The 26,273-nt window shown below is 48.6% G+C and overlaps 1 protein-coding gene across 1 annotated transcript; it reads right to left on the bottom strand.

Annotated features, from left to right (window-relative positions):
• Positions 1-1,038: 1,038 nt before the first annotated feature.
• Positions 1,039-14,606, bottom strand: PCDH12 (protocadherin 12). Its single transcript, XM_081134796.1, has 4 exons — positions 11,641-14,606; positions 8,258-8,355; positions 6,131-6,282; positions 1,039-1,898 (listed from the first exon to the last, which is right to left on the bottom strand). The coding sequence occupies exons 1-4, from the start codon at positions 14,518-14,520 to the stop codon at positions 1,429-1,431; spliced, it is 3,600 nt and encodes a 1,199-aa protein (XP_080990922.1). The 5' UTR covers positions 14,521-14,606; the 3' UTR covers positions 1,039-1,428.
• Positions 14,607-26,273: the final 11,667 nt, after the last annotated feature.

The following is a 26,273-nucleotide window of genomic DNA, read 5'->3' as shown; positions in this document are numbered from 1 at the left end:
GTATGCGTGGCTTCCAGTAGCCCTAGTTAGGAGCATGAAGGACCCATTTATGTGGACAGCGAAGTGAGTACTGAGCTCCACAGGAGAACAAAAGGAGGACTTTTTGCCCTCAGTGTCCAGGAGGGCCCCAGGCTACCGAGAAGCTAGCTGAATGACAGCTTGGAAATTTCCAGGAAAACGATTGCGGCTGAGCCCTGGGGAAATATTTGCTCTTTCTTCACTCCCTCCTCCCCTTGGAAGGTTTGCCGCTGTCAGTGTCCATTTCACAGAGCCGGTTCACACCCTCCTCTCGGCCTGAATTCACAGGCCCACACCTGCTGTGACAGGAATATTTACCTACAAACGGTGGTTTCTGGGAAGGTGACTTCTGTAAGTGACGGGCTGCTCACTGGGAAAGGACAGGATTCTGCAGAGGCCCAGGCCTGCAGCAGGTCAGATCCAGGACCCTTTACTCTGGGCTTGGAAGTGTAAAGACATGCAGGCCTGAGCAGCTTGGGAACTTTCTTCAGCAGTTTCTGGAGGGGAGCTCAAACAGTTCCACTACTGGCAAAAGCTCACCTGTGGGGGCTTTCCTGATCCTTTCCTTGGCTGGCAGCCTAGTGTCAAGGTCAAGGGCATGGGCATGAGTTTTGGTGTTGGACAAACCTGGCTCCAGATCCTGGCTCTGCCTCTCCTCTCTGCTTGATCTAGGGCAAGACACTCAGCCCCTCCAAGGCTCAGATCCTTATCTGTGGAATGGGGATAATAACACCTCCCTCTCAGGGTTGTCAAGAAATTATTAATTAAATTCTATTGTAAGCCTGGTGCCTGGCTCACGTAAATGCTCTCTATAAATAGTCACTCTTTTCTTAGCCCTGATTTTCCAGCTGAGAAGCAGATTATTTGATATCACGGCAATAGAGGAGTGGGGTGAAGAGTGCACATGCCCATCATGTACCTGACACTGCACACTCCTGTCCAGGCCCAGCTCCTGTCCAGGCCCAGCCTGACCCACTTGACAGGGAGGGGAGCAAAGAACCATCACTCTGTCACTCATTCCCCGTGGGAGGTGTACTCAGGGGAACAAGCCACTGCTTTTCCTTTATTAGTAGGTCAGAGGTCTTCGCCTGGCACCCCAGGATCCAGCCCCCACCTCCCGGTATGAAATAAGGCTGTCCTGTCTTGCTTGTGACGCTCCTTGGCATCTCTTCCGCCGAGGACCTGCCTTCTGTGCTCTGCATGTGTTTTGCCAGCAAACACTTGCCCACAAACTATCTCCATTCTCCAAAAAATTCAGCTAGCTCCCAGCAAGGGGCTGCTTTGGTCAGCCAGCTGCTAATCCTTGGGCCCCTGCCCCCTCTGTAGGGTGTCATCAGTCACCCTGAAGTTCTCAAGCCACCTCTGCTCAGAGTTCAACAAGTTTAGAAATCAGAATATGTCCAAGGATCCTCAGGGCCTGGGCTCTCTAACATCTCCTGGGGCCCCTGGTTCCCGGATCCACAGGCCCCTGCTGCTGCTGCTACTGCTGGTCCTGCCCTCGGCCCCCTTCTTTCCACCTGGGCCCCCCTGGACGTCCGTGCCCGAGGCCCCACTGGTGGCCAGGTCTAGGCTGAGGGTCCTCCCGCACACGGAGAGCCGCCGCAGCGCCTCGGAGGCGGCCTCCACGGGCACGCTGGCCCGCTGCTCCAGCAGCATCTCCAGCAGCGAGCTCATCTCCGAGAGGAAGGTGCTGGCCAGCCGCGTGCCGGCCGGGCTCAGCTCTGGCCCCGAGCCCTTGCCGAATGTCTGGAAGGTCCTCGGCTCCTCCAAGGCCGCGGTGTCCGGGGAGAACACGTTGTCGCGGTAGTTGGTGGCAAGGGGCAAAGAGAGCCTGGCCATCCAGGCGGAGTCTGGGGCACTTAGCTGGTCCAGGGCCAGACCTGCGGGGGGAGGAGAGAACATAGTGAGGGCTGGGCCCACGGAAGGGCAGGGCGGGGTGAGGTGGGGTGTGGGCAGGGCCAGGGCACTGAACAAAGGAGGGAAGGGAAATGGCAGGGGACAGACGGGGTAGCCAGAGGGGGACAGGAAGGAAGAGGCCCTGACAGGGAAGCTCGCTGGGCAGGAAGGCGGCTCACTGAAGTTGCCCAGGAGCTGAGAGAGGAGGCAGGAGGAAGGCCTAGAATTAGAAATCGGCCTGTTTGTAAAGAACGCCTGGGTCGGTGGAGTGTTTCAGGTCTGGGTGTCTTTCACCATCCCGTATAGCCAGGTGCACCACTGAATGGGGGAAATCCCTTTTCTCAGCCAAGGCTGGAGTTTCTGGCTTGGTGCTGCCTCTGTTTGGTGAGCACTTAGTAGGTACTTCAGGGCCAAGCAATTTACATAATTATCTCATTTGACCTCCACACCACCTTTGAAGTCAAGAGTATTATCCCATTTTATGGATGAGAAAATGATAAAGTTCTAAGAAGTTAAATCACATACCTACTAGGCAACCAAATCCAGGTTTGATGCCAGGTCTGGTGTCTTTGAAGCCCCCTGTGACTGCACCACCCTATCCACCCTGAAGAGCTGGCCCCTCTTCCCCCTGGATGCTCCAGGTGCCCACGTATGGCCTCTGGAATTCCCAGGCCTGCTAAGGTCACCACCTGGCCCCGTGCTCTCAATCTACAGAAAACCCTGTCTTAGAGGCAGGCTGGAAAGGGGCTGGCTATCTAAGGACTGTCCCAGGAAAGGGACAGGGCAGTGAAAAACTGTGTCCTGGATCCCCAATGCCACCATCACACTTCTCCTTTTCCTGTCTCAAAAACTAGTCCCACCCGCCTGGAGTGGCTCAGCAGTTGAGCATCCACCTATGATCCAGGAGATCGTGGTTCAGTTCCCGGTCAGGGCACATGCCTGGGTTTTGGGCTCGATCCCCAGCAGGGGGTGTGCAGGAGGCAGCCAATCAACATTGATGTTTCTATCTCTCTCTCCCTCTCTTTCCCTCTCCCTTCCTCTCTCTGAAATCAATAAAAATATATATTTAAAAACAAAAAACCCCAACTAGTCCCAGGCCTGATGGTAGAGAACAAGCAGAGGAAAGAATGTCTTGTGGTTTAGACACTGGTCTTAAAAAGAACGCCGAAGGTACAGCCTCTGTGAAAAGCAGTTTGGAGGTACCTCAAAAATTAAAAATGGAACTGCTTTATGACCCAGCAATTCCACTTCTGGGAATGTATCTGAAGAAACTTGAAACACTAATTTGAACGAATATATGCACCCCTATGTTCACTGCAGCATTATTTGCAATAGCCAAGATTTTGAAGTAGCCCAAGTGCCCATCAGCAGATGAATGGATAAAAAGCTGTGGGACATTTACACCATAGAATAGTACTTGGCTGTAAAAAAGAAGGATCTCTTACTCTTTGCGACAGCATGGAGGGACCTGGAGAGCACTATGCTAAGTGAAATAAGCCAGTCAGAGAAAGACAAGTACCATAAGATCTCACTTATATGTGGAATCTAATGAACAAAATAAACTGATGAACAAAATAGAAACAGACTCATAGAGAACAGATTGACAGCTGTCAGAGGGGAGGGGGTTGCAGGGCTGGGTGAAAAAGGTGAAGGGATTAAGGGAAAACAAACAAACAAAAAAATAACTCATAGACAGACATCAGTATGGCGATTACAGAGGGAAGGGGTGGGGAGGTAGTAGAGGTTAAAGGGGAGATAAATGGTGATGGAAGGAGACTTGGGGTGGTCAACACACAATACAATATACAGATGATGTATTATAGAATTGTACACCTGAAACCTATATAATTTGACTAACCAATGTTACTCCAATAAATCAATAAAAAGGAAAAAAAATAAAAAATAAAAAAATAAAATCTGTGCATAGGATAAAAGCCTGGAAGGAGTTATGTCAAAGTGTTAACTGAAATGACCCCCAACAGGAGTGATTTATTTTATTTTTACCTGCATTTTTCTACATTAAATATTGTTTGTGTAATTCGGAAAAGTTATTTCAAAATACAGCTAATTGTCGTTTATATTGATATAAATGAGTCTCGGTCTCGCCTTGTGAGCATGGGACTGACTGTGCAGCCTGTGAGGCAGGGTCAGGCCACCTCCCAACTGGTCCAGCCCACGCCTGGGACTTAGTGAACATTCACCGACTGATTGAATGAACAAATATTAACCCTGGACATTTGGGAAATGTAAACCTTAGTTCCCCGAGACTCTGGGGTAATAAGGTTGGAACGCCTTTGGTGGTACAGAATCAGGCCTTTCCTTGTGCAGGGGCAGAGAGCTTCAGCAGAAAATCACTGGCGTGGGTGAGAATGGCTGAAAGGCGATGGTGAGTTCACTCTGTGGCAGGTGGGCGCTGGGCCCACGTGGGTTTGATTTCCTCGCTTTGCTGCTTATGAGCAGTGTGACCTTGAGAAAATTGCTTAACCTCTCTGAGCCCCCTTTTTCTCTCATAAAGCGGTGAAATAGCAGTGCTAATTTTGTTGGATTGCTGTGAGCATTCAGTGAGCTCATGCAACCAATAAAATATTATTGTCACATCCTCAGGTGGGGCTTTTATCTGACACAGCCAAGATCCCAATGTCAGACATACTCCCCATGGCCTCATCGAAGTCCAGCCCTATGAGCAGCTCAGGCTTATTTAGCCCTGCTGCCCCCTTCATGAGGCCTCCACCCCTGTCCCCTGTGCTGCTTCCCAACAGGGATAGAATGTGAGCTATAGAGGTCATTTTAAGTTTTCTAATTGCCACATTAAAAAAATAAAAAGGAAAAGTGAAATTAATTTGTAAAATATTTTTATACTTAATATCATTTTATCACGTAATCAATATTTTAAAAATTGAGATTATAAATTCTTTTTTATATTAAGTGTCCAAAATCTGGAGTGTATTTTGTATTTACATCACATCTCGGTTCAGACTAGCCCTTTTCACATGTGGCTAGGGGCTGCTATATTGCACCTCACAGTTCTGCATTCTAGACAATACAGTCCTACAAAACTTTCTACATATGTGCTGTCCAAAGTGATAGCCATTAACCACATGTGGCTATTGGGCACTTGAAATGTGCCTGGTATGACTGAGGAACTGAATTTTTCATTTTACATGTACTTAATTTTAATTAGATTTCATCTTACTTCATTTTAATTTAGAGTCACACTGCCTGTGTTAATAACCATTGGCTGCACAACCTTGGAAAAGAAAATGACTTAACACCCCTGCCCCTCAGATGTTTCCTTTATGAAATGGGGATAACGAATAGCCCCCGTCTCGTAAGGGTTTCCTACGAGGCACTTAGAACAGGGACTAGCGCATAGAAAGCACTAAAAAAATGGTAGCCTTATTTTTTTAACCAAGGAAAAGGAAGTGCCTGCCATGCCTTCAGCATGTTTGCGGCCAGATGGAGCTCACAGGGCATGTCCAGATGAGAAACAGAGAGTTAACTACAGAAACAAAACCACAGCTTAGGGGTGGCTGGGCCCATGGATGTCACCTAAGGAGGCCGCCGGGTGCCCACAGCAGAGGGGGCAGCTAGCAGGTTCTTGAATTATTTTGTATATATTTTCAAAACTAATTGTTTCTCCAGAAAAATTATTTTTGTTTCAGTTAGAAATGTGAGCACATTCAAGAGTTGATTCGGTTCTCAGGGTAAAAGGATATTTAAAATACACCAAAGAAATTCAAAGGAGTGGTTTAGGAGGTAAGGCGACGTGTCTTGATGACAGGCAGGCCCAGGCTGACTCCCCTTCAACTGCTAATGAGCTAGGTGACTCTGGGCAGGCTGTTACCTCTCTGAGCCTCAGTTTACTTATCTCTAAATGGGAGCTCATAGTATCTACCTCCAATGACTGTTTGGAAGCTTAAATGAGATAATGTATATAAGGTGTTTCCTGTACCTGGCACACACAAAGAACTCAGTAATCGTTCACCATTTTTATGATGAGTTGTAAAGTGAATAATTAAAGTAGAATCTGGTCTTTAAACAAACAAAGGCCTTCTGAAGCTTCAGGAGAAGTAAAATGTTGCTGATGTTCTTCCCCAGAAAGAGAATGGTTGTGTTTCCCTGTAGTGGACTGGAGCAGAACTCTGAAGCATGGGCATGTGAGTGGACTGTGTGTGGAGTCAGAAGGAGGGTTGGGGTGACCCTGGGGAGTCCCTACCTTTTTTGGGGTCCAGCAAGCTTGACAGCTCTTCTTCTAGCAGCTGCTTCACAGAGAGGTCCTCTTCAAGGTCCAAGGGTCCTTCTTCCTGGTCTGGTTCTGCCTGGCCACCAGCCCTGGTACCTGGGCCATCTGTGTCTGGGATTGGACTTCTGCAAAGGAAACCAACCCAGCCCACAAGTGAGAAAGTTCACACATAGGTTCATTCATTCCAGCTCATGAACATTCTTCTATTCGTGCCAGCATTCATACACCTAAATAGGTCCTGGATACACACAGTCTAACCTTAAGAGTTGGACCAACCTGAGTTGCTTGATCCCAGCCCTCCTGCCTACTCTGAGTATGTGACACCCACCTCATGGGGCATGGTAAGGGCCAAATGAGATGTTATATGTAAAGAGCTTAGCGCAGTGCTGGCACATGTGGTTACTCACTATTGTCCCTCCCATTTCTTCATATTGCCTGGCACAGAGCAGGATGTTAATAATGTCAGTTGAGCCAGTGCAGTCATCCACCATCCATCCATCCATCCATCCATCCATCCATCCATCCATCCATCCATCCACCCACCCAACCACCCAACCACCCAACCACCCATCCACCCATCCACCCATCTACCCATTCATCCCTCCATCAAAGTATGAGCTCCAGTGAGGGCAGGGATTTTTATCTGTCTCATTCCCTGCTCTCTCACCAGTGCTGAGAACAGGGCCTGGCACATAGTAGGTACTTAATACTTTGTGGATTGTGTGATTGAATGTTCCTTCCTCCTTATTTGAGACCAAATCCTAGACCAGAAGGGCAGGTCGATAGAGGATACAGCTGAAATGAAGCCCCCAAAAGCTATTCAGAATCTACTAACCCCCCCCCCCCACTCCTACAGTCTCTTCCCTGGCTCCTCCCTCTCATAGACCCTTCTTGTCACCTGGGGGAGGCCCGTTCCTGGGACTTCCTGGCATGGGGGACAGGCCTGGCCCCTCATCATCCCTGCAGGTGCTTTAAGGCCTGGGGGTCTTTTCTGCTTTTTTTTCTGTGGCGATTTCTGCTGCATGGAGAGATCAGCAGGGAGGTGGCAAGTTTGCAAGTAACAATGACAACAACTCCTGTTACTGAGCAATTACTCTGAGTCAGGCCTTATGCTTTGCAGGGTATGTGCACCTTTTCATTAAACCTTTCACATAGTAAGGGGTTCTCTTGTTACAGTTCTCAGTTTACAAATGAGAAAACCAAGACTTGTGAAAATTATGCAGCTTGCTCAAGGTCCCCATGGATTAAGTAATAAAGTGAGAATTCAAATTTAGGCTGCTGTGACCCTGGAGTACTCACCGCTGCTTTACACTACCTCTCACTATCTTTGCAAAAAAAAAAGAAGTTACAAGTTGATACAGTCAGAGCACTGAACCAGGAGTCAGGTTTCCTGAGAGCTGGTCCCAGCTTTGCCACTCATTGGCTATATGACCTTGAACAAAGGCACTTTAAGAGGAAAGGACTTAGCATTGCTTGTGTACCTACTATGTGCCCAGCTCTGGGCTATGGCTTTAGAATACATTTGATCATTAAATCTTTACCCCATCACTACAAGGAAGCATTCTGACTTTCCTTTTAAAAATGAGAAACCAAGACCTTGGGGATTTATCTGACTTGCTCAAGTTTACATGACTGGGTTGGATCAAACTAGTTATAGCCTCAGTTTCTCCATCTGTAACAAGGAGTTAGATTAGAAGTCCTCTTGAGGTCTCTTTAATTCTAGGACAGCCCAAAGGTACACACCCACACATTCATGTCCTTAGCCAGGGGCCTTCAGATTATGTTTAAGGGTGGAAAGAAAGCAAGCTGAAAGGTACAGATTGGAAGTCCATAGCCCAGCACCTTTGCAATCAGGGGACATAATCAGAGCCTTGGGGATGAAGTCATTTCCTTAGTGACTCTGTCCTATAAATACTATAAATACAGTTGCTTCAGGACCAAGCAGCCTGGGCTGGGGGAATGGATTCTGTCCGCTGCACTCTCCCAGGGGAGCAGGTCTGGGATGTGCTCACCACCCTTCCTACTGTCACAGAGACTGCAGGGGGAGGACAGGGGAGGAGAGGGGGGCTCGAGAAGCCTGTGGGGACTACGTGTGCTTACCTGCCGCCGCAGGGCTTGGCCGAGTACTTATTTCCCCGGTGGTTTGGTTTGGGCTGGAATTGGCCCTGATGCAGCAAGGACAGCAGCTGGGAGATTTGCTACAAGACAGGAAAAATCTGTTGACTCCACACAATTCCGACCCAGCACACTTCCTCGCCGGATGTTTCCCTCAATGCCGGCGCTTTCTTTTTATAGTCTTTCCTCCAGTTTCAGATGATTGTGTGATCAGATGAGGGATGGTGAGTGGGGAACCCGAGAGAGGCAGGGACCTGTGCATGCAGGTTCCCTGCTTTGCCTTTGTCACCTCAGGACCTGGGTGTCTGAGGGAGAGAGTGGGGACCCCTGGGCTCATTCCCTCTCATCTCCCCAAGTGACCCGCTCCTGTTGGAATCTGTGGGGGTAGAGGTGAAATAGGCATTTCCTGACCATAAATTCATTATTACTTTGATCGGGATTATTTTAAACAGTTATTTCCCCCCTTCTGCAGTATTCAAGCATGCAGCCAATTTTTGTGGGCCAGAGGCAAGACCATGTTGTAGGGAAGGCAAAAATGGTGTCATTTAATCATTCATTGATTCATGCTTTCATTCATTCAACAAGTATTTAGTAGGTGTGTGTTTGTGCCAGGCCCTGTGCTCACTTATGGGAATAAGTGTGAGAACAAGACCCAGTGTCTGCCCTGAGGGAGCTCACAGCCTCTCAGGGAACCGGTCAGGGGAGGCAGGGCACGGGGCTTACTACAGGGGGTAGCATGGGCTTGAGAAAGGATGGGGGTCTGTGGGAGCAGAGGAGGGCCCCTCACCCAACTTGGAGCAAAGAGGAAGTTGTGGGGTGAAATGGGGGAAATGTATTCACTTCTTCCTACAAACGTTTATTGAATTCATACTGCATGCTAGGCACCTCTGCTGAGACCACGAGGCTCCGTAGGAGTCTGGCAAGTGGAGAGAGGGTGAGGGTCTGGGCCAGGGGTGAAGGGTGTTCCAGACAGAAGCACTGAGCACGGAAAGGTCGGAGGAGACGGCTAGGGAATGGGGCAGAAGTTGGGAGGGATGTCAGGGCCAGACCCTGCAGGGCCTTGGGAGGGAGAAGGCAACAGACCATGTTTTGGGAGGCTGAGTTCTAGTTCAAGGTCATTTCTAGCTTGTGTAATGTCAAGTAGGTTTTTAGTCCTACGCAGATCTTTCCTCATCTCTAAGGTGGAGACTTCTTCATGGGTTGTCAGGATTAATTAGATGGTTTGAAAGTTTAAAATGCTCCATGAATGCATGGAGTTTGGGGTGTTCCTCCTAAAAAACACTGCCTCTGCCTCCTGAGCCCACCCCCACCCCTCCCTGGAAGGCCCACTGGCCTCTCTGGGCAGTTCAAGACAGAAAGTGCCAATCGCAGAGGAGAGTTGGGAGGGAAGGTGGTCAGGACTGGGGTTTCAATGTGACGGGAGGGTCAGGGTCCCATTACCTACCTCAGGGCAGATCCCACCTCCTAAGGCACCTACCACCTTTTCCTGAGTGACAGCCTGTAGTTCAGGGACACTCCCTGAGCGCCATCCCCTGAGCTGAGCACTGTCATTCAAGGTCACGTCGCAGTTAGAGCCCAGACTCTGGAGTCAGTTAGACTCAGGTTCCAATCCTAAATCTGCCCTTTCCCCAGTTCCCACCTATGACGCCTTGAGGAACTACTTGAGCATCTGAGCCTCTACTCCTCAGCAGTAAAAAGGGAATTACAATGAGATCCAGGCCAGAGAGTGGTTGTGGTTGTAGGATTAAATGAGTAAAGTATATAAGTCACTTATTAATAGATCTTATGATAAGCACTTAGTAACTGTCAAGTTGTATAGAATCTCATTTAGTTTTTACAAGTCTCCCAAGGGAAGAGGTACCATGACACCCATTTTGCAGGTGTATAACCTGAGGCTCACAGGGGCTACACAGCAATTAGTGGCAGGGCTGGAGCTTGAACTTGGATCTGACTCCTTTGTGGCACTGTGCTGCTGGAAAGACAGCATTAGGCGAGCTGCCTCTTACCCTCGGGTTGATCCCAAATGGGCACCCTTCTTGCCATTACCCCAGTGGGGCCAACCATAGTGCCTGCTCTCTGCTGTCTCTGTTTACTATCAACCAGCTTTTGGCACAAAGAACTTATTCAGTAAGCATTTGATGAATGAATGAATGAATGAATGAATGAATGAATGAATGAATGGCTCTGGGCAACCTCTGGGGCCACATAGAGCCCAGGGCAAGACTCCTAAGAAAGCAGCTGGGCCCTCTCCAGGTGGCTTCCTGAGGAGGGGGTGGGGGAAGGAAGCCGTGTCCTTGCTCCACAGGAAGCCTCAGCTGATGGCCCAGCCAAACAGAAGTGTGCTTTGGACAAGCAGCCTGACAAAGGGAAAATTGTCTGGGGTCCAAAGAAGCAGATATGAGTGTGGTATCGGCACCATCTCTGAAAACACTTCCCACTTGTGTCTAATAAACCCTAGGCCTCTAGACACTTTGCCATTTATCATCCCATTTAATCCTCAAAACCCTGGGAGATAGACACAGGGTAAGTTTGCCATCACAACCCCCACTTTATAGATGAGAAAAAAAGGGTCGGATGTTAAAGGACTTGCCCAGGGTTGCCCAGCTCCTAAGTGGCTATGCTGAAATTTGAGCCCAGATCTGCCTAAATCCCAAGTTCCAAGGTTGCTTTCACTGCCCCATCCTGCAGACCCAGCCGGCAAGCTCTGGGGCCTCAAGCAAATGATATGCAGCCCCTGAGCTTGGGCAATGATGCCCATGCCAGCCTGCTTCACAGGGAGGTTCCCCGGGGGGAGATGGAAAGAGCTTTGCAGAAGACATCATAATCATTTGCTGAAAGCTGTCTATGTGCTGGACACTAATCTAGAGTTCTCTCATTTTATCTTTAAGCAAACTTAGGAGATGGGTGTCGTTAACATGGATGTCTTCAACAGAGAAGCTGAGTAGCCTTCGTATGCTTCACAGCTAGAAAGCGGTAGAGCCAGGATTTGAACCCAGGCAGCCTTGCTCCAAAGCTTATATTCTTAATTCCTACCTTTGCTGTGTATCTACTTGTGCCAGGCTCCCTGAGCAAGTGCTGTAACTGATCAAATCCTCAGAACAACTCTGTGAGGCAAATACTTTTATAGTCATTCCAGTTTTACAGATAGGAAAACTAAGGCTCAGAGACAGTAAGTAACTTGTCCAGGATCACACAGCTAAATTCCGTTGACACCAGAGCTATGCCCTGAACCAACACACTCAATGCATCATAAAGTGCCCTGTGAGCCTAAGGAATGAATATGAGGATTGTGAGGGTAATGGTGGAGTCTGATGCTGTTAGTAGTGACCCAGGGGTGACCAGAGAGAGAGCTGCCCACAGCAAGGTACCTGAACAGGAGGTGAATCCACAGTGAGCTCCTCTACAGGATTCCTCTCCGCGAAGGCAGCCACAGACAGCCGGACCAGGCTCCGCAGGATCTGCCGGGGGCCTGACTCTTTCTCAGGGGCCACTTTGCCATTGAGATTTCGCTGCCGCCTCAGGGTTGCAGAGGTAGCTGGTGGGCTCAGTGGGACCTCCTCGCTGCCCTGGTCTCCAGGCGGCCTCCCTGTGGGGCTGCCTGCCACCTTCGGGGGCCTCGAGTGGGGCTGGCCCAGTGCAGGCTGGGGCTCGGGAAGGTTCAGGTTCTCCCGGGAAGCGTTCCTCTGCCTGGGGTGATTGAAAAGGAGGTTGACCGTGTCCTGCAGCACCTCTGGACACTCGGCCAGCGCTCCCTGGTTGCCTTGATTACGCAGGGTCCTGTACAGGGTCGGAGTGAGGTGAAAGGGGGTCTGCAGGCAGGGGTCCCAGCCTGCTTCCATTATTGCTTCCTTGCCCACATCCTTGGGGGGCTGCCCCGCTTCACCAGGCTCATCCACCTGGCCCCTGAACACAGGCACGAGGTGGATGTCTGCCTTCTGAATGTGTTTCTGGGGTCTCTTGGGCTGGAGGCGGTAGGTGGATTCAGCCTCCCGACAATTATAGGCCCTGTTGTCCTTCTTTTCCGTGCGACAGATGGACATGACCAGAGCCAAGATCAGCCCGAAGATGGCCAGCAGGACAACAAGGCAAATCACTGTCAGCACTGATGTGCTCAGGGCCCCAGGATCATGGGCTGAGTCTCTCAGGTGGTCCACACTGGTGACGAACGAGACCCTCAACAGGGCTTGGGTCTGTAAGGAGGGGCTGCCACGGTCTTCTACCACTATCTCTAGCTCCCACGCTTTCCCAATGAGGCTGCTGGCATTGGTGATGTTGATGAACAGCTGCCCCAGGTGGGGGCTGAGAACAAAGAGGCGGGCTTCATTCCCACTCTGAATGCTGTAAAGGACCTCTCCATTTGCCCCTGAGTCTGCGTCTTGCGCTACAATGGTCACCAAAAGGAATGGCTGGGAGCTGTGGGTGGCCAGTGATGCTATGTCAGCACCCACTGGACCCAAGCCATTGGGAGTCTCAATGGGCACCAGAAGGTGGCCGGTGGAGGCATTTACAAGCACTGAGAGGCTGGCTTTTCCATCACTGAGTAGGGGATGAATCACCTCTGGGGCATTATCGTTGTCGTCCAGGAGGCTGACCCATACAGAGATGCTGGATGAGAGCTGGGGCTGTCCCCTGTCCTCTGCAATAACGTGGAACTCAAAGCGGGCCATCTGTTCATAGTCCAGTGACCTCTGAGCAATGACCGCTCCCGTGTCTGAATCAATGGCTACCAAGTGAGAAACTGGGGAGTCCTGGATTCGATATGAGATTTGTCCATTAATGCCCAAGTCTGCATCGTGAGCTTTCATGGTAATGAGGTGAAGAGAGGGTTGGTTGTTCTCCTTGGTGGAGACCTCATACCTGCTCTTCTCAAACACGGGTGCATTGTCGTTTACATCACTGATCTGAATGCTGAGCTGTGTCTCGGCTGATAAGGGCTGAGGACCCTGGTCTTGGGCGAACAGAGTGAGGGTATATTTGGGCCACTGCTCTCTGTCCAGCGTGGCATTGGTTAGCAGCATGTACGTGTTGCCATTGGTCCTTTTCAGCTTGAAGTGGCCCAGCTCTTGTCTCAGCCAACAGTGGACCAGACCATTGTTTCCTGAGTCCAAGTCGTTTGCCATGATGAGAGCAATGAAACTGTCCTTGGGGAGAGCTTCTGACACCATGGAGGGCTGGGAGGCCCATGTGATGTCAATGCTTGGGGCATTGTCATTGACATCCAGAACCTTGATGAGGACTTTGCAATGGGCTGGGATGGGATTGGGACCCAGGTCCCTTGCCTGGACATGCACCTCATAGGCAGGATTCTTCTCGTAGTCTAGGGGTTGACGCAGAATCACCTGGCCCGTTTTGGCATCAATACTGAAGGTGTCCAGCACCTCTGGAGGCACGTGCTTACTGAAGAAGAACTCCACCTCCCCGTTGGGGCCTTGGTCAGGGTCTGTGGCGGTCAAGTTTATGAGGAGAGTACCAGGGGCAGCATCTTCTTGGATTTCCAGTGCCAGTGAGCTCTCAGCAAACACAGGGCTGTTGTCATTGGAGTCCAGGACGTTGACTTTGACCAAGCTGGTGCCTGACTTGGGGGGGTTCCCACTGTCATAGGCAGTCAACACCAGATCAAAAAACGAGTGGATTTCCCGGTCCAGCTCCTTCACCACCACGAGTTCTGCGTGTTTGGTCTCATCAGGCCCCACGATGACATCCAGGGCAAAGTGCTCACTGGGAGACAGGGAGTAGGAGTGCAGGGTGTTGGGGCCAGTGTCTGGGTCCAGAGCTCTGTCCAGGGGGATCCGGGTGTGCAGAGAGGCACTCTCAGAGATTTCCAGCTCCTGCTCACCTTTGGGAAACTGTGGCTGGTGATCATTGATGTCCAGCACCTGGATCTCCACATGGATGAGAGCCAAATCCCCTGTGGCAAGCACGTCAAAGGAAACCAGGCAGGGGTCCCGCTGCCGGCAAAGCTGCTCTCGGTCCAGCCGCCTTCCCGTGCTAAGCAAGCCATCCTCAGAGTCCACCTGGATGGGGAGCTCCTGAGGCAGCTGCAAGACCTGGAAGGCAGCGCCCCCTTGCCCACGTCTCTCCTCCCAGCCCAGTTCCTGGGACAGCTTCCCAATCACCGTCCCAGGCGGCACTTCCTCTGACACTTGGTATTTCACAGTGAGAGTGGTCACCTCCTGACAATCCCCTGAAAGGAACAAGTAGCCACCTGGCCCCAAAAGCCCCAGCAAAAGTCGCAGGAGTTGCATCATGCTTACCGCCAGAATGGGCTAGATGCAGAAACCGCTAGAGGTCTCCAAAGGCTGGGAAGTCCTCCAGTGTTTCTGGGGGGGCTCGATTAGCCCCGTTCTGCCCCCAGACCTGCTGGCACAGCCTTGTCCCATAATTAGATGATGATGGAACTAGCAGGATTCCCAGGCAAGGCCATCTTCATCTGAAGAGATCCAAGAGGTCCCAGCACCGATGAAGTAAATTGCCAGGGGCACCCGTTGGTCCACTGCAGCCAGTGATGGGCAAGAGCCAGTCCAAGAAGGACTTGACCCAGTAGAGCAGGATGTGGGGATCTGACTTCCAAACAGTTGCTAGGCTGGGGAAACAGAGAAGCAGCTTTTTCCTATGGAAACCCCACCTACAGGAAAAGGGAGGGCTGTGAGTTTCAATGCCAAATAGAGAAAGAGAGCGCGCTTCCCGTGAAGCCCAGTGGCCTGCTGCTGAGGAGGATGCCGTAGGGCTCCGGGGACAGGCCGGATGGGAAGGTGTCATCCACACAGCAAGGTGGCCGCTGAGGGAAACGAAGCCCCTCTGTGGCCAAGTGAGCAGAGAGCCTGAGCCCCTGCCTGCCGCCCACGGCCTGAGGCCTCTCCTGGGCAAAGTAATGCTCCCTGTCTCTTCCCTGCCTCGTCTCTCTTTGTGCCCAGCGTTTCCCTATTATTTCTTCCCCACTCTTATCTTTCTCCTGCACTCATCTACCTCTAATCTTAACTCTGTCCTCAGCACCCATTTCTGTCGCATGGGAAGCAGCTGTGATTAAGAGAGTGGCCATCAGAGCCAAACTGGCTGGGTTCAAATCCTGACTCTGCAGTTTACCAGCTGGGCCGCGTGGGACAAGTCACTGCGCCTCTCTGGGTTTCCACCACCTCCCTTTCAGAGTGTGAATGGGCATAAGAATAGTAGCCCTCCGGCAGGAAATCGTGAGGATGAAATGAAACGCAGGGCCTGCGCTGGCCCGAGTCACAGGTAATGAGGTCATTGTTAGCAGAGGGTGTTATGACCCGCACAGCTCCTCCCACCTGTGGCTGGCTCTGGCTCTCACACTGGCCCACAGGGACCCGTGAGAGTGCCCACGGCCTTGGCTCCTGAAGCGCAAGGCCCTCCCTGGCCTGACCATGTGGCCTCCTACCCGCTTCCCTTCCTGCTTCCCCGCCTGGACGCCCATTGTTCTCTGCATCTGGTCCAGCCTGAGCCCCTGTCTGGGGAATCCCCCGGCCTCCAGCTCCTGGTCTTGGAGGTTTTGGACTTTTCCCTCTCCCACACCTTCCTCTCCCTTTCCCCCCCTTCCTCCAGTTCTCTCCCCACTGCTGTTTATGGCAGAATCCCCTGAATGATAACTCCCTGGCTTCCCCTCAGCACTCCTCCTGGACATTTTAAAGGGTGCCCTCCCTCCCGTTGCCCTCCTCGCAGAGGTGAGGCCCAGGAAGGAGGTGGGTGGGCAGTTTGCTTGGGTGGCCTTTGAGGTGGCTTGCTGCTTCTCAGTCTGCTGTCCCCAGCCTTCTCCCAGGCTTACACCCTACCTTGAGGTTGAGTCCAGGGATTTATAAAGCATTCGAAGTAGTGGGAATGAAGGGCCAGCTTCCCCTAGATAGGTATTTGCAGCTGAGTCCTTGGGACCAGAGATACCCTATTGGGACACAAGTGGCTCCAATCAGGCCTGTTGGCCTGGAGGCCTGTGGTCATTAGGACAGGGGTGGCTGAGGGACCTCCCTAGACTAAGCCCCACCTCCACCCCCTCCTTCTCCTCCTGCTGTTTCTTTCCCACACCCTCTCCTTTTACCCCAGATCCACTTCTGGAAGTTTCCCAACTGTCTTACTAAAGCCGTGAGCCATAGCCAGGGGTCATTTCCTACAGCACAGCTCTGGGGACATACAGAACGCTCCCCAACTTGGAGACGGTGCACAAGTCACTTACCCTCTCTGGGCCTCAGTTTCCTTCTCTGTAGAGTGTGGCTGCAACTCACTTCATGAGTTTGTGGTAAGGATTCAATGAGATGATGCATGTAGGGGCTTGGCACAGTGCCTGGTACAGAGAAAACTCTCGATACAGGAGACTATGTTTTTACCTTGTATTCTTTTCCAGGTTTTATGCCTCATGCAAACGGTGAAGAAAGTCTTGCATTTCTCCCTTCACTTGGGAAGCTCATTTCCCAGGGCTCCCCGCCTTTCAATGAGCTGCCTCGTCTCATGGCACCCTCACGCCATGCCTGCGGGTGAAGAACCTGGTAGAGAGGGTTAGGTAAGTTGCCCTCCAGAGGGCCCCTCCAGCTGCACTCTGGAACAGGGATTGGAAGGGGATAGAGAAGAGGAAGGGAGAAAGGCCAGTTGGGTGTAAAAAGCGGGGAAGCCTTGGTGCAGAAAACTCTGGTGCTGAGAATGTTTCCAGAATGCCACCTGGTGGCCAAAGGCAGAGGAAAAGGCACAGGGACAGAGAGGTGGGCGCCCGGAGTTCACAAACATCCACAACTCCTGACTTGTGCTGCACAGAACACACAAGACCACAGTTGCTTGTCTTAATGGGAAACCTCATGTGACCCAGTGCCTACAGGAGGAACGATGGAATTCATGACTTTATAGGTGTTCACATCTCTATTCTTAAAAGGACATTGTTATAGATACGCATGCTCTGTGTGCGTATGTGCGCGTGTTGCCTTGACTGAGACCATGGATGCGAGAAACTGGACTCATGGGTAATGAGAAAATTTGAATTTGGATTTCACGGGTAGTTTTATTGTTTTTGTTTGTTTTATTAACACTGGGGGCGTGAAGCTAAGACAACCCTTTAAGAATCCAAAGCCAGCAAACAAGGCCCCAGACTTTTTAAAGGCAGTTTCCTCTGGGAATGGGGTCCCCTTAGTCATTTTCTCTCCTCCTTTCTGGCTGCAGGGGCCAGTTGATCACTGGCAGCCACATGTTGGGGGTGAATGGAGCTGCCACTGGAGTTTGTCTAGAAAGCCTTCATCACCCTGAGTTTTGAAATTAGGTTTGAAACAACTGAGCACAGCCTCCCTCAAGTCTGACTTTTTTTTTTTTAAGGGGTAGAATTGAGGTTGGTACTTGGAGGCTTTGCGTACCACCAGACTTGGGGTTGTTCACTTAAGTCCTTCGCCACAGAGAGGGGTTGGAGGCTGAAGCGGGCAGGGCAGGGGTCAGAGGATCTTTTCAAAACACCTGGAGTCCTAAGGAACCTTGAGGAGTCAGACCAGCAGAGTGGGACTTTCACCCTTGGGGGATCACAGGCCAGCTGGGAGGCTAAGATCATGTCCCACACTACAAATGTCCTGCTGGGCTAGCTGCCCACCCCGGGGCTCCTTGGGAACCTGTGTAGCTGCTGCCGTAGTCGCCACCACCAAGGCAGGGCTTCCTAAAGTGTGCCCCTTCTTTCCTTCCTTCTTTCCTTCTTTCCTTCTTTCCTTCTTTCCTTCTTTCCTTCTTTCCTTCTTTCCTTCTTTCCTTCTTTCCTTCTTTCCTTCCTTCCTTCCTTCCTTCCTTCCTTCCTTCCTTCCTTCCTTCCTTCCTTCCTCCCTTCCTCCCTTCCTCCCTTCCTCCCTTCCTCCCTTCCTCCCTCTCTCTCTTTTTGCAAGATCCTGTTGAAGTTAGAGCAGTCTAGGCGGGAATCTTGACTGTGAAATTCAGGTGAATGTTCAGGGTCGCCTGCTAGTGGCATGGCACTTTGTGGTCTTTGTAGGGACAGATGTCCACTCCCACACAGCGGCACCTCTTTCTGGGTCCAGTACAGAAAGAAGACTGCAATTTGCAAAGAGAAATTTGCCAAGAAATAGGATGTTTCAAGAAATAAAAAGGCTTTCTGTCAGGGTTAACACACAAAGGGAGCCAGATATCAGAATCATTTGGAAAGTTTTTAAAAATACCAGGGACATGGCAAGAAAATGCATACTTTCCCTTTTCCCAGCCAAAGAGAAGTTTATAATTGTCAGCTCCATTTCCTGCCCCTCTAGAAAAGGCTTCATCTTTTAGATGATTTGGGACAGAGTGGGGGAAGTTGGTCCTTTTTGCTGGAGACAGAGATCTAATTGATCTACTTAACAAAAAAAAAAGTAGATGGGAAGAGGGATGGCCGAAGGTTGAGGAAATCAAGGAGGGGGGGTGCACTAGAGAACAGTAAGGAAGTAGATTGAAGATAAGGCCTTTCGAATGAATTGTTGTAAACTAGGGATCTCCTTTATGGTTTGCAAGAAAAGACTTACAATTTATTTTGTGCTTTAATAACCACAGCACAGCCCCCAAACTGGACCATGTAAGGGTTACACATATATTACGTTTCTCTCCCCAACCTGCATAGGGGAAACGGGCTATTTCCAGCATATAGATTTCAATTCTGATATGCTATAGGTCATTTCAACATGCACCCCATCTCCACCCCAAACTCGTTGAGAACCACTGACTTCGAGCTTCTTAGAAGCACCAGCAACTTTGCAAGGGCCAAACTCTACAGCCTTTGGGCTTTCTTGCTGAGCACCCTCCTGGTCCCCACCACTCCCCGGAGCCTGTCACTGCTCAGCAGAAGCTCTGTGTACACCTGCTTCTTCCCCCGGGTTTTTGCAGATTCTGCTTGTCTGATTCCGCCTTTGGTTTTCCTTGCTTCTGACTCCCAAGGGTGGGCGTGGTCCCCAGATACGGTCCTCACTCTCTCTTCTCATAGGGTTATTAGCCCAGAAATAGGTTTCCAGATTTAACAAATAAAAATACAGGGCGCCCAGTTAAATTTAGATCAGACAAACAATAAACTTTTTTTTTAGTGTAAGTGTTTTTAATCTGGCAGTCCTATCTAGAAATAACGTAAGCTCTCCACACAGGTTTCTTTTCTGCTTTTCTGTGTGTGGTTTGGTTTTTGTTTTGTTTTAGAATTCCGGTTTGCTCAGTGAGTTTGAACATCTATCAGTAAACACAGAAATCAAACATACGGACTGGGAGCATCATGTGAGCGTGAATATTCAGAAGCTGGCTGTGTTGATGGCCTTGTTCCGTTTTCAGCATCTCTGGGTGATCCAGGATGGAACTGTTCTCCCACTGCAAGAACCACCCTGCGGGAAGCCTGGATCACACTCATTCATTAACTTACTCAGTCATCCAGGCGCTCATTTATCTGGTGGAATTCAGCATGCTCTTCTCTATTTATAAGGTCATTTTTTTGGCAAGGGAAGTAGCTGAAGTTGACCCACTTTTCCTTCCTCTAACCATCGGGTTGGTTTTCTTTCTTCACATTGAATCTAATCAGCCTAATTCTCACCTTGCTTCGGAAAGGCTCTCGCAGGCAGGAAAATGCGCCTTCCCTGGTTACATAAATCCTCACAGGGCTTCCCTTTATTAGCCTGTGCCAGCCGGGAGTTGAGCCCGGAGCTCCGAGAGAAGCCCCCGCACACTGATTTGTGATGGCAGCTGCTGCTAAATCGCACCCCTCTTTCCTTCTTGCAGAGCCGTGGTACCTTGGGGTCACAGAACTCTTCACTGTTATCCGGGGGAATAATAATAAAATGCCAGGTTGCGAGTATAAACATGATCATTCTGCGCCTGTTACTGTAAATCAAATTTTACTTGCTTCAGAAGCACAGAAAACATCCTATTCTGTCAGCCACCCCAAGCCTTTTTAGGAGCCTGTTTTATGTAAGCCTGGGGTGACCCGAGGGGCTGTCTGAGCTGCACTGACCAGGGAAGCGGGTCACACAGGTGATCTGCTTATTTCTCTTTATAGATGCCACTGACCACTTTCCTTGAGCAAAGTATTAACTTGATTTAAGCATAGCCGCAGGGTTAAGATGTGTGCTCAAGACTCCAGTTGCCTGGGCTCGAAGCTTGGCTCTGTAATTTACCATCTGGGTGTCGGTGGCAGGTCGCTTAATTTCTCTGTCATCAGTCTCCTTAGCTTTAAAATAGGGATGTTGGTGACGGTGACCATGCTATGGGGCTGCTGTAAGGTTTAGCTTAGTCACTACACAGCATTTAGAGCAGGGCCTGTGACACGAGTAGCACTCAGTTACTCATGTTAGTCATTTATAATTGTGCTTTTAGTGTAGTAGCTTCCTTTCTTTTTAAGGATGAACCCCCATTTTAAAGAAAACCAATTTTTTCAGACTCTCATGTGATAATAGTAAAACTTTTAAATTCTACAGGGTGAGCAAATACACAAAGACAGGAGACGACAGGAAGTCAGTGACCCTTCTGTACTGGGCCGGGGCTCACCACTGTGCTTTCCTCTCCCAGAGTTGGGGCAGGGTTTTCCCTTCCACTCTGCTGCCCCTCTGGGTGTCGAGGCTTGTTTTAGGGGTGCTTGTGAATGATGGCCATTGAAAAGGAGGCCGTCCCTACTGGGCAGGTGGGATGAGCTCAGCAAAGTCTCTGGACGCCGATTGGATGCCAGCAATGGATGAGATATAGTCTCATGTCTCATAGCCTGTGACTCACTCCTGCTTCTCTACCCAATGCCTTGGGTCTTGGCCTCTGGTCCAGGTCACACCCCCCATCCTCTCCTAGCCCTCGACTCCATCATCTAGCATCCCTGAGGACCGACCATGGAGTTGGGCCTCTTTCTCTCTCTGTGTTGTCATTGTCACCTATCTCTATGTCATAAGCTCCAATTCTAACTTCCCTAGGACCTTCCCTTTTAATTATTAAGGCCAGAACTATTCTGTTCTATCTGTATTTGTTACTAGAAAACTTAATTCTCTTATAGGCTACAGGAGAGGGTCAGGCTGATGAGGAATTGGTCCTATTCCTGCATGTCGCCACTGTATGGCACGGATCAAATCACCTGACCCCTTAGTCCCTCAATTTCCTCATCTGTAAAATGGAGAGACAAAATTACCTTAGTCATAGGATCCTGGGCGTTTAAATGAGATAATGCATGCAAAGTGCTTAACACAGTGGCGGGCTAGGCACACAGAGAAAGCTCAATTTATGGAGTCTAAGAACAACATTTATTTAAAAACTCTTTATCCAATCCTGACCTCAAAACTGAACTCTAAATGTTTAGTCCACTTTAAACATTCATCCAATTTAACACTGCTTTGAAATTCTCTCTTCTGTTCCCTCCATCCTGAAACCTCTGACATGAGGTCATAGCATGATGTCACAATTCACCTCCTGCTCCAACTTTGTGAGAATTTCTCGAGTTGGTCCTTAGGCCCCCTCACTGTTTGCATCTGGGAGGTCTCTATAGGATTCATGGTCTCACCTCGGAGCACGCTGAGGTAGGGCTGCATGCGATTTGCTCTTGGTTTTATTTCTTTTGGCTAAACCTGAATAATGACCTTAATGAATGACTTCAGAGATTCTTCTTCCTGCCTTTGCATTTTTAAAGAATGCGTTTCTGCTTTTGGTATTTGTTACAGGGATTTAGGTTTCTGTTCTGTGGCAGTCAAGATTTACAGTACAGGAAAATTAAGAGTGATTATTTGCATTTCAAAAGTTTTCCCTCCGTGGCAGCCAGGTAAGCCCCTCCAGTGCCGCAGTTTACCCACTTGGTTTTTCTCCTGTCCTGGGTACAGGATGAAGCAACATAATTTGTGGAGCTTAATGCAAAATGAAGATGCAGAGCCTCTTGTTTGAAAATTATTAAGAATTTCAAGATGGCCATAGCAGATCATTAGACCAAGAGCAGGGCCCTCCTAAGCCTGAGGCCCTCCTGAGCACCGGGCTGTGTGTGTGACCACCCAGCTGGGGAGGCCCATGAAGCCAATCCTACATGGTAGGCAGTGGTGATTGATATCTTTAGGATGCTGTAGGCTTGGGCTAAAGACCTAACTCTGCAAGTTGCTTTTCTAGGGGTAGAAGTACATGATCAGGACACAGAAGCTTATTCGGTTACTAGGGGCACATTAGTATGATGGTTCCCAGGGGCAGGAATCAACATCTCAGCATTCCACTTAGATGTGCTTTGTACCTAAATAATTGAGATATAATTCACATAATATTCACCCTTTTAAAGTATACAATCCAGTGGTTTTTAGTATGTTCACAAAGTTGTGCAACCATCACCACTATCAAATTTCACAATGTTTCCACCCTCCAAAAGAAACTCCATCCCCATTTACAGCCACTTCCCATGCCCTCCTGGCAACCACGAATCCACTTTCTGTCTGGAAGGACTTGTCCGTTCTGAACTCCTCATATATGTAAATGGAGTAATACAATATGTGGTCTTTTGTGTCTCACTTCTTTCACTTAGCATAATGTTTTTAAGGTTCATCCAGGCTGTAGCATGTATCAGTACTTCTTTCCTTTTTATAGCTGAATAATATTCCATCGTATGGATATACCACATTTGTTTATCCACTTATCCATTGATGAACATTTGTGTTGTTTCCACCTTTTGGCTATTGTGAATACTACTGCTATATGTACATCTATCTACACTATATACAAATAAATATACACAAATGTAAATATATACAAATGTAATTATACATTTGTTTATAGGTTTTTGTGGGAATATATATATATTTTAATGTCTTTATTGATCTCAGAGAGAGGAAGGGAGAATGAGAGATAGAAACATCAATGATGAAAGAATCATTGATCGGCTGCCTCCTGCATGCCCCCTGCTGGGGATGGAGCCTGAAACCCAGGCATATGCCCTGACCAGGAATCGAACTGCTATCTTCTCCATCATAGGTAGATGCTCAACTGCTGATCCATGCTGGCTGGGTTGGGGACATGTTTTAAATTCTCTTGGATATATATTTCTATAGGAGAAGGTCTTATTGTAACTCTATGTTTAACTTTTTGAGGAGCTATCAGACTGTTTTCCAAAGCAGCTACACCATTTTTTACATTCCAACCAGCAGTGTATGAGGGTTCCAATTGCCCCACATACTCATCGACACTTATTACCTATCTTTGTATTATAGATATCCTAGTGAAAGTGAAGTTGTTTCTCATTGTGGTTTTTATTTGCATTTCCCTGATGATTAGCAATGTTGAGCATCTTTTCATGACCATTTGTACATCTTCTTTGGAGAAATTTCTATTCAGATCCTTTGTCCATTTTTAAATTGAGCTATTTGTCTTTTTATTGTTGAATTGTAAGAGTTCTTTATATATTGTAGATATTAGACCTTTATCAGATATACAGTTTGCAAATATTTTCTTCTATTCTGTGGGTTCTTTTCACTTTCTTTACTGTGTTTTTTTAAGCATAAAAGTTTTAAATTTTGATGAATACAATTTATCTATTTTTTTCTTTTATTGCTTTTGCTTTGATGTTATTTCTGAGAAACTATTGACTAATCCAAGTTCATGAAGATTTATTCTTACATTTTCTTCTAAGAGATTTATACTTAGTTTTAATTCTCACATACACATCGTTGATCCTTTTTGAGTTAATTTTTGTATATGGCATGAGGTAGGGAACATGTAATTTTAATTCCTGCTCAGGCTCTTAATAATCATGTGCCCCTTGGTAAGTTCTTGAACCTCTCTAAGTTTCAGTTTCCTCATTTATAAAGTGGGAATAACAAATAGTACCTAAATCATAAGGTTATAGTGAAGACAGACAATGTACATAAAGCACTTAGCGCAGTGCTTGAAGTACCCTAATTGCTTGGTAAATGTGGTATAGTTATTATTGTTTTAAAATGAACAATGAGAGAAAAAAACCAGAGATTTCAAGCTGGTGGTAGATTGAGTGGAAGCTACACTGATACTCTCCCAGGACCAAATTGAAATTACAACTAAAGTATAGAAAAACCATCCTGAATAATCAACTGAAGATGAGCTGGAGCGCACTCTCATAGCCCAGGACCTAAAGCGGAGACCACACAGAGACTGGTAGGAAGTGTGGACCCATGAGAGGGCTGGCTGGGCTCCCACAGGCAGCAGCTGGAGGTCCAGAGGAAGATCTCAGCTGTGGGGGTTCCCACTGAGAACCCTGGGGCTTAAACTCCAAGCTGGGCTCCCCAGCCTAGAGCACCGGAACTGAGAAAGGTGCCCACATAACATCTGGCTGTGAAAAGCAGCCGTGTTTCTCTCTGCCAGGGAGATACGGCTGGAAATGCAGGCACCCTCTTAAAGGGCCAACACACAAAGTTTCCTGTGCAGCCACTCACCTTGGGCTTTGGCAGAAAGAGGGCAGAGTAGACTGGAGCAGTGTGAGAAGAATCCGGGTTTCAGGCTCTGGAAAGAGAGTTCAGAGGGTGGCCATCTGGATTCCTGTGCTGGGTGATTCCCCCATACTGCCGAGGACATCTTTCTCAGGCAAACCTTTGCCAGCCAGGCAGCTTTTGCCTGGGGGAGAAAGCAATTGCCCTGCCCACTGGAAAAACCTCTCACCCCACCCTGTGTTGTTTATGCCTTGCTGTAGTCTACAGCCTGAGGCTTATTAAGAAACTGAGATCAGACTTAGCTGGTTTGGCTCAATGGCTAGAGTGTAGTCCTGCGGACTGAAGGATCTTGGGTTTGATTCCGGCCAAGGCATGTACCTCGGTTGCAGGCTTGATCCTTGGCCCAGGTCTGGGCGAGTGCAGGAGGCAACCAATCGATGTGTCTCTTTTACATCGATGTTTGTCTCTCTCTCTAGCCCTCCACTCTCTCTGAAAAGGAATGCAAAAAATATCCTCAGGTGATAAAAAAAAAAAAAAGACTCAGCTTGCAGAGAGACTGGTGCCCAGACTGGGGCCAGGGGTCAAGCCTGCAACCGAGGTACATGCCTTGGCCAGAATCAAACCCAGGACCCTTCAGTTCGCAGGTAGAGGTGGACCTCTGGGTGCCTTGAGTCTTTCCCTGATCTGCTTCTGGACCCAGGGCTTAGGAAAAGCAGACTTTGGTGTGCATCTTGGTCCTGTCCAAATGCATCCAGCTCCAGCAGAGGGAACAACAAGCTCCAAAAAGGGTACTCAAGGCCAATCACAAACAGAGTGTGACATTGGTTTGTCTGATATTGGCCTGCACCAGAGACCCTCCAAAAGACTGAGAGTCCTAGCAGATCTACCTAATACATAGAAACAAACCCAAATAGGCAGCCAAAATGGGGAGACAAAAAAACAAGCCCTAAATGAAAGAACAAGAGAAGTCTCCAGAAAAATAACTAAGTAAAATGGAGATAAGCAATCTATCAGATAAAGAGTTCAGAATACTGATTATAAGGATGCTCAACAGCATGAGGAAAAGATATGCAAACTATGAAGGAAATGAAGAATGACATAGCAGAAATAAAGAATACATTGGAAGGAATAAACAGCGGATTAGAGGAAGCTGAGGATCGGATCAGTTAATTAGAAGACAGGGTAGAAAAAAAATCACTCAATCAGAGATCCAAAAAGAAAAAACAATTAAAAACAGGAGGACAGTTTAAGAGAGCTGTGGGACAACATGAAAAGTAACAATATTCACAACATAGGAGTGCAGGAGGGGAAAAGACTAAGCAAGGGATAGAAAATTTGTTTGAAGAAATAATGGCAGAAAACTTCCCTAACCTGGTTAAGAAAAAAGTCACACGAGTTCAGGAGGCACAGAGAGTCTCAAGCAAGAAGAACCCAAAGAGGCCAACACCCGGACACATCATAATTAAAATGACAAAAACTCAAGACAAAGAGAGAATCTTAAAGGGAGCAAGAGAAAAGCAATCTGTTACCTACAAAGGAGCTCCCATAAAGCTGTCAGCTGATTTCTCATCAGAAACTCTACAGGCCAGAAGGGAATGGCATGAAGTATTCAAGGTAATGCAAAACAAGGATCTGAAAACAAGACTACTCTATCCAGCACAGTTATCATTCAAAAT

Source organism: Miniopterus schreibersii (genome assembly GCF_964146895.1).
Source record: "Miniopterus schreibersii genome assembly, chromosome: 4".
NCBI lineage: Eukaryota > Metazoa > Chordata > Mammalia > Chiroptera > Miniopteridae > Miniopterus > Miniopterus schreibersii.
Note: the sequence above shows the minus strand (reverse complement) of the source record. Positions and strands in the feature narration are given on the sequence as shown.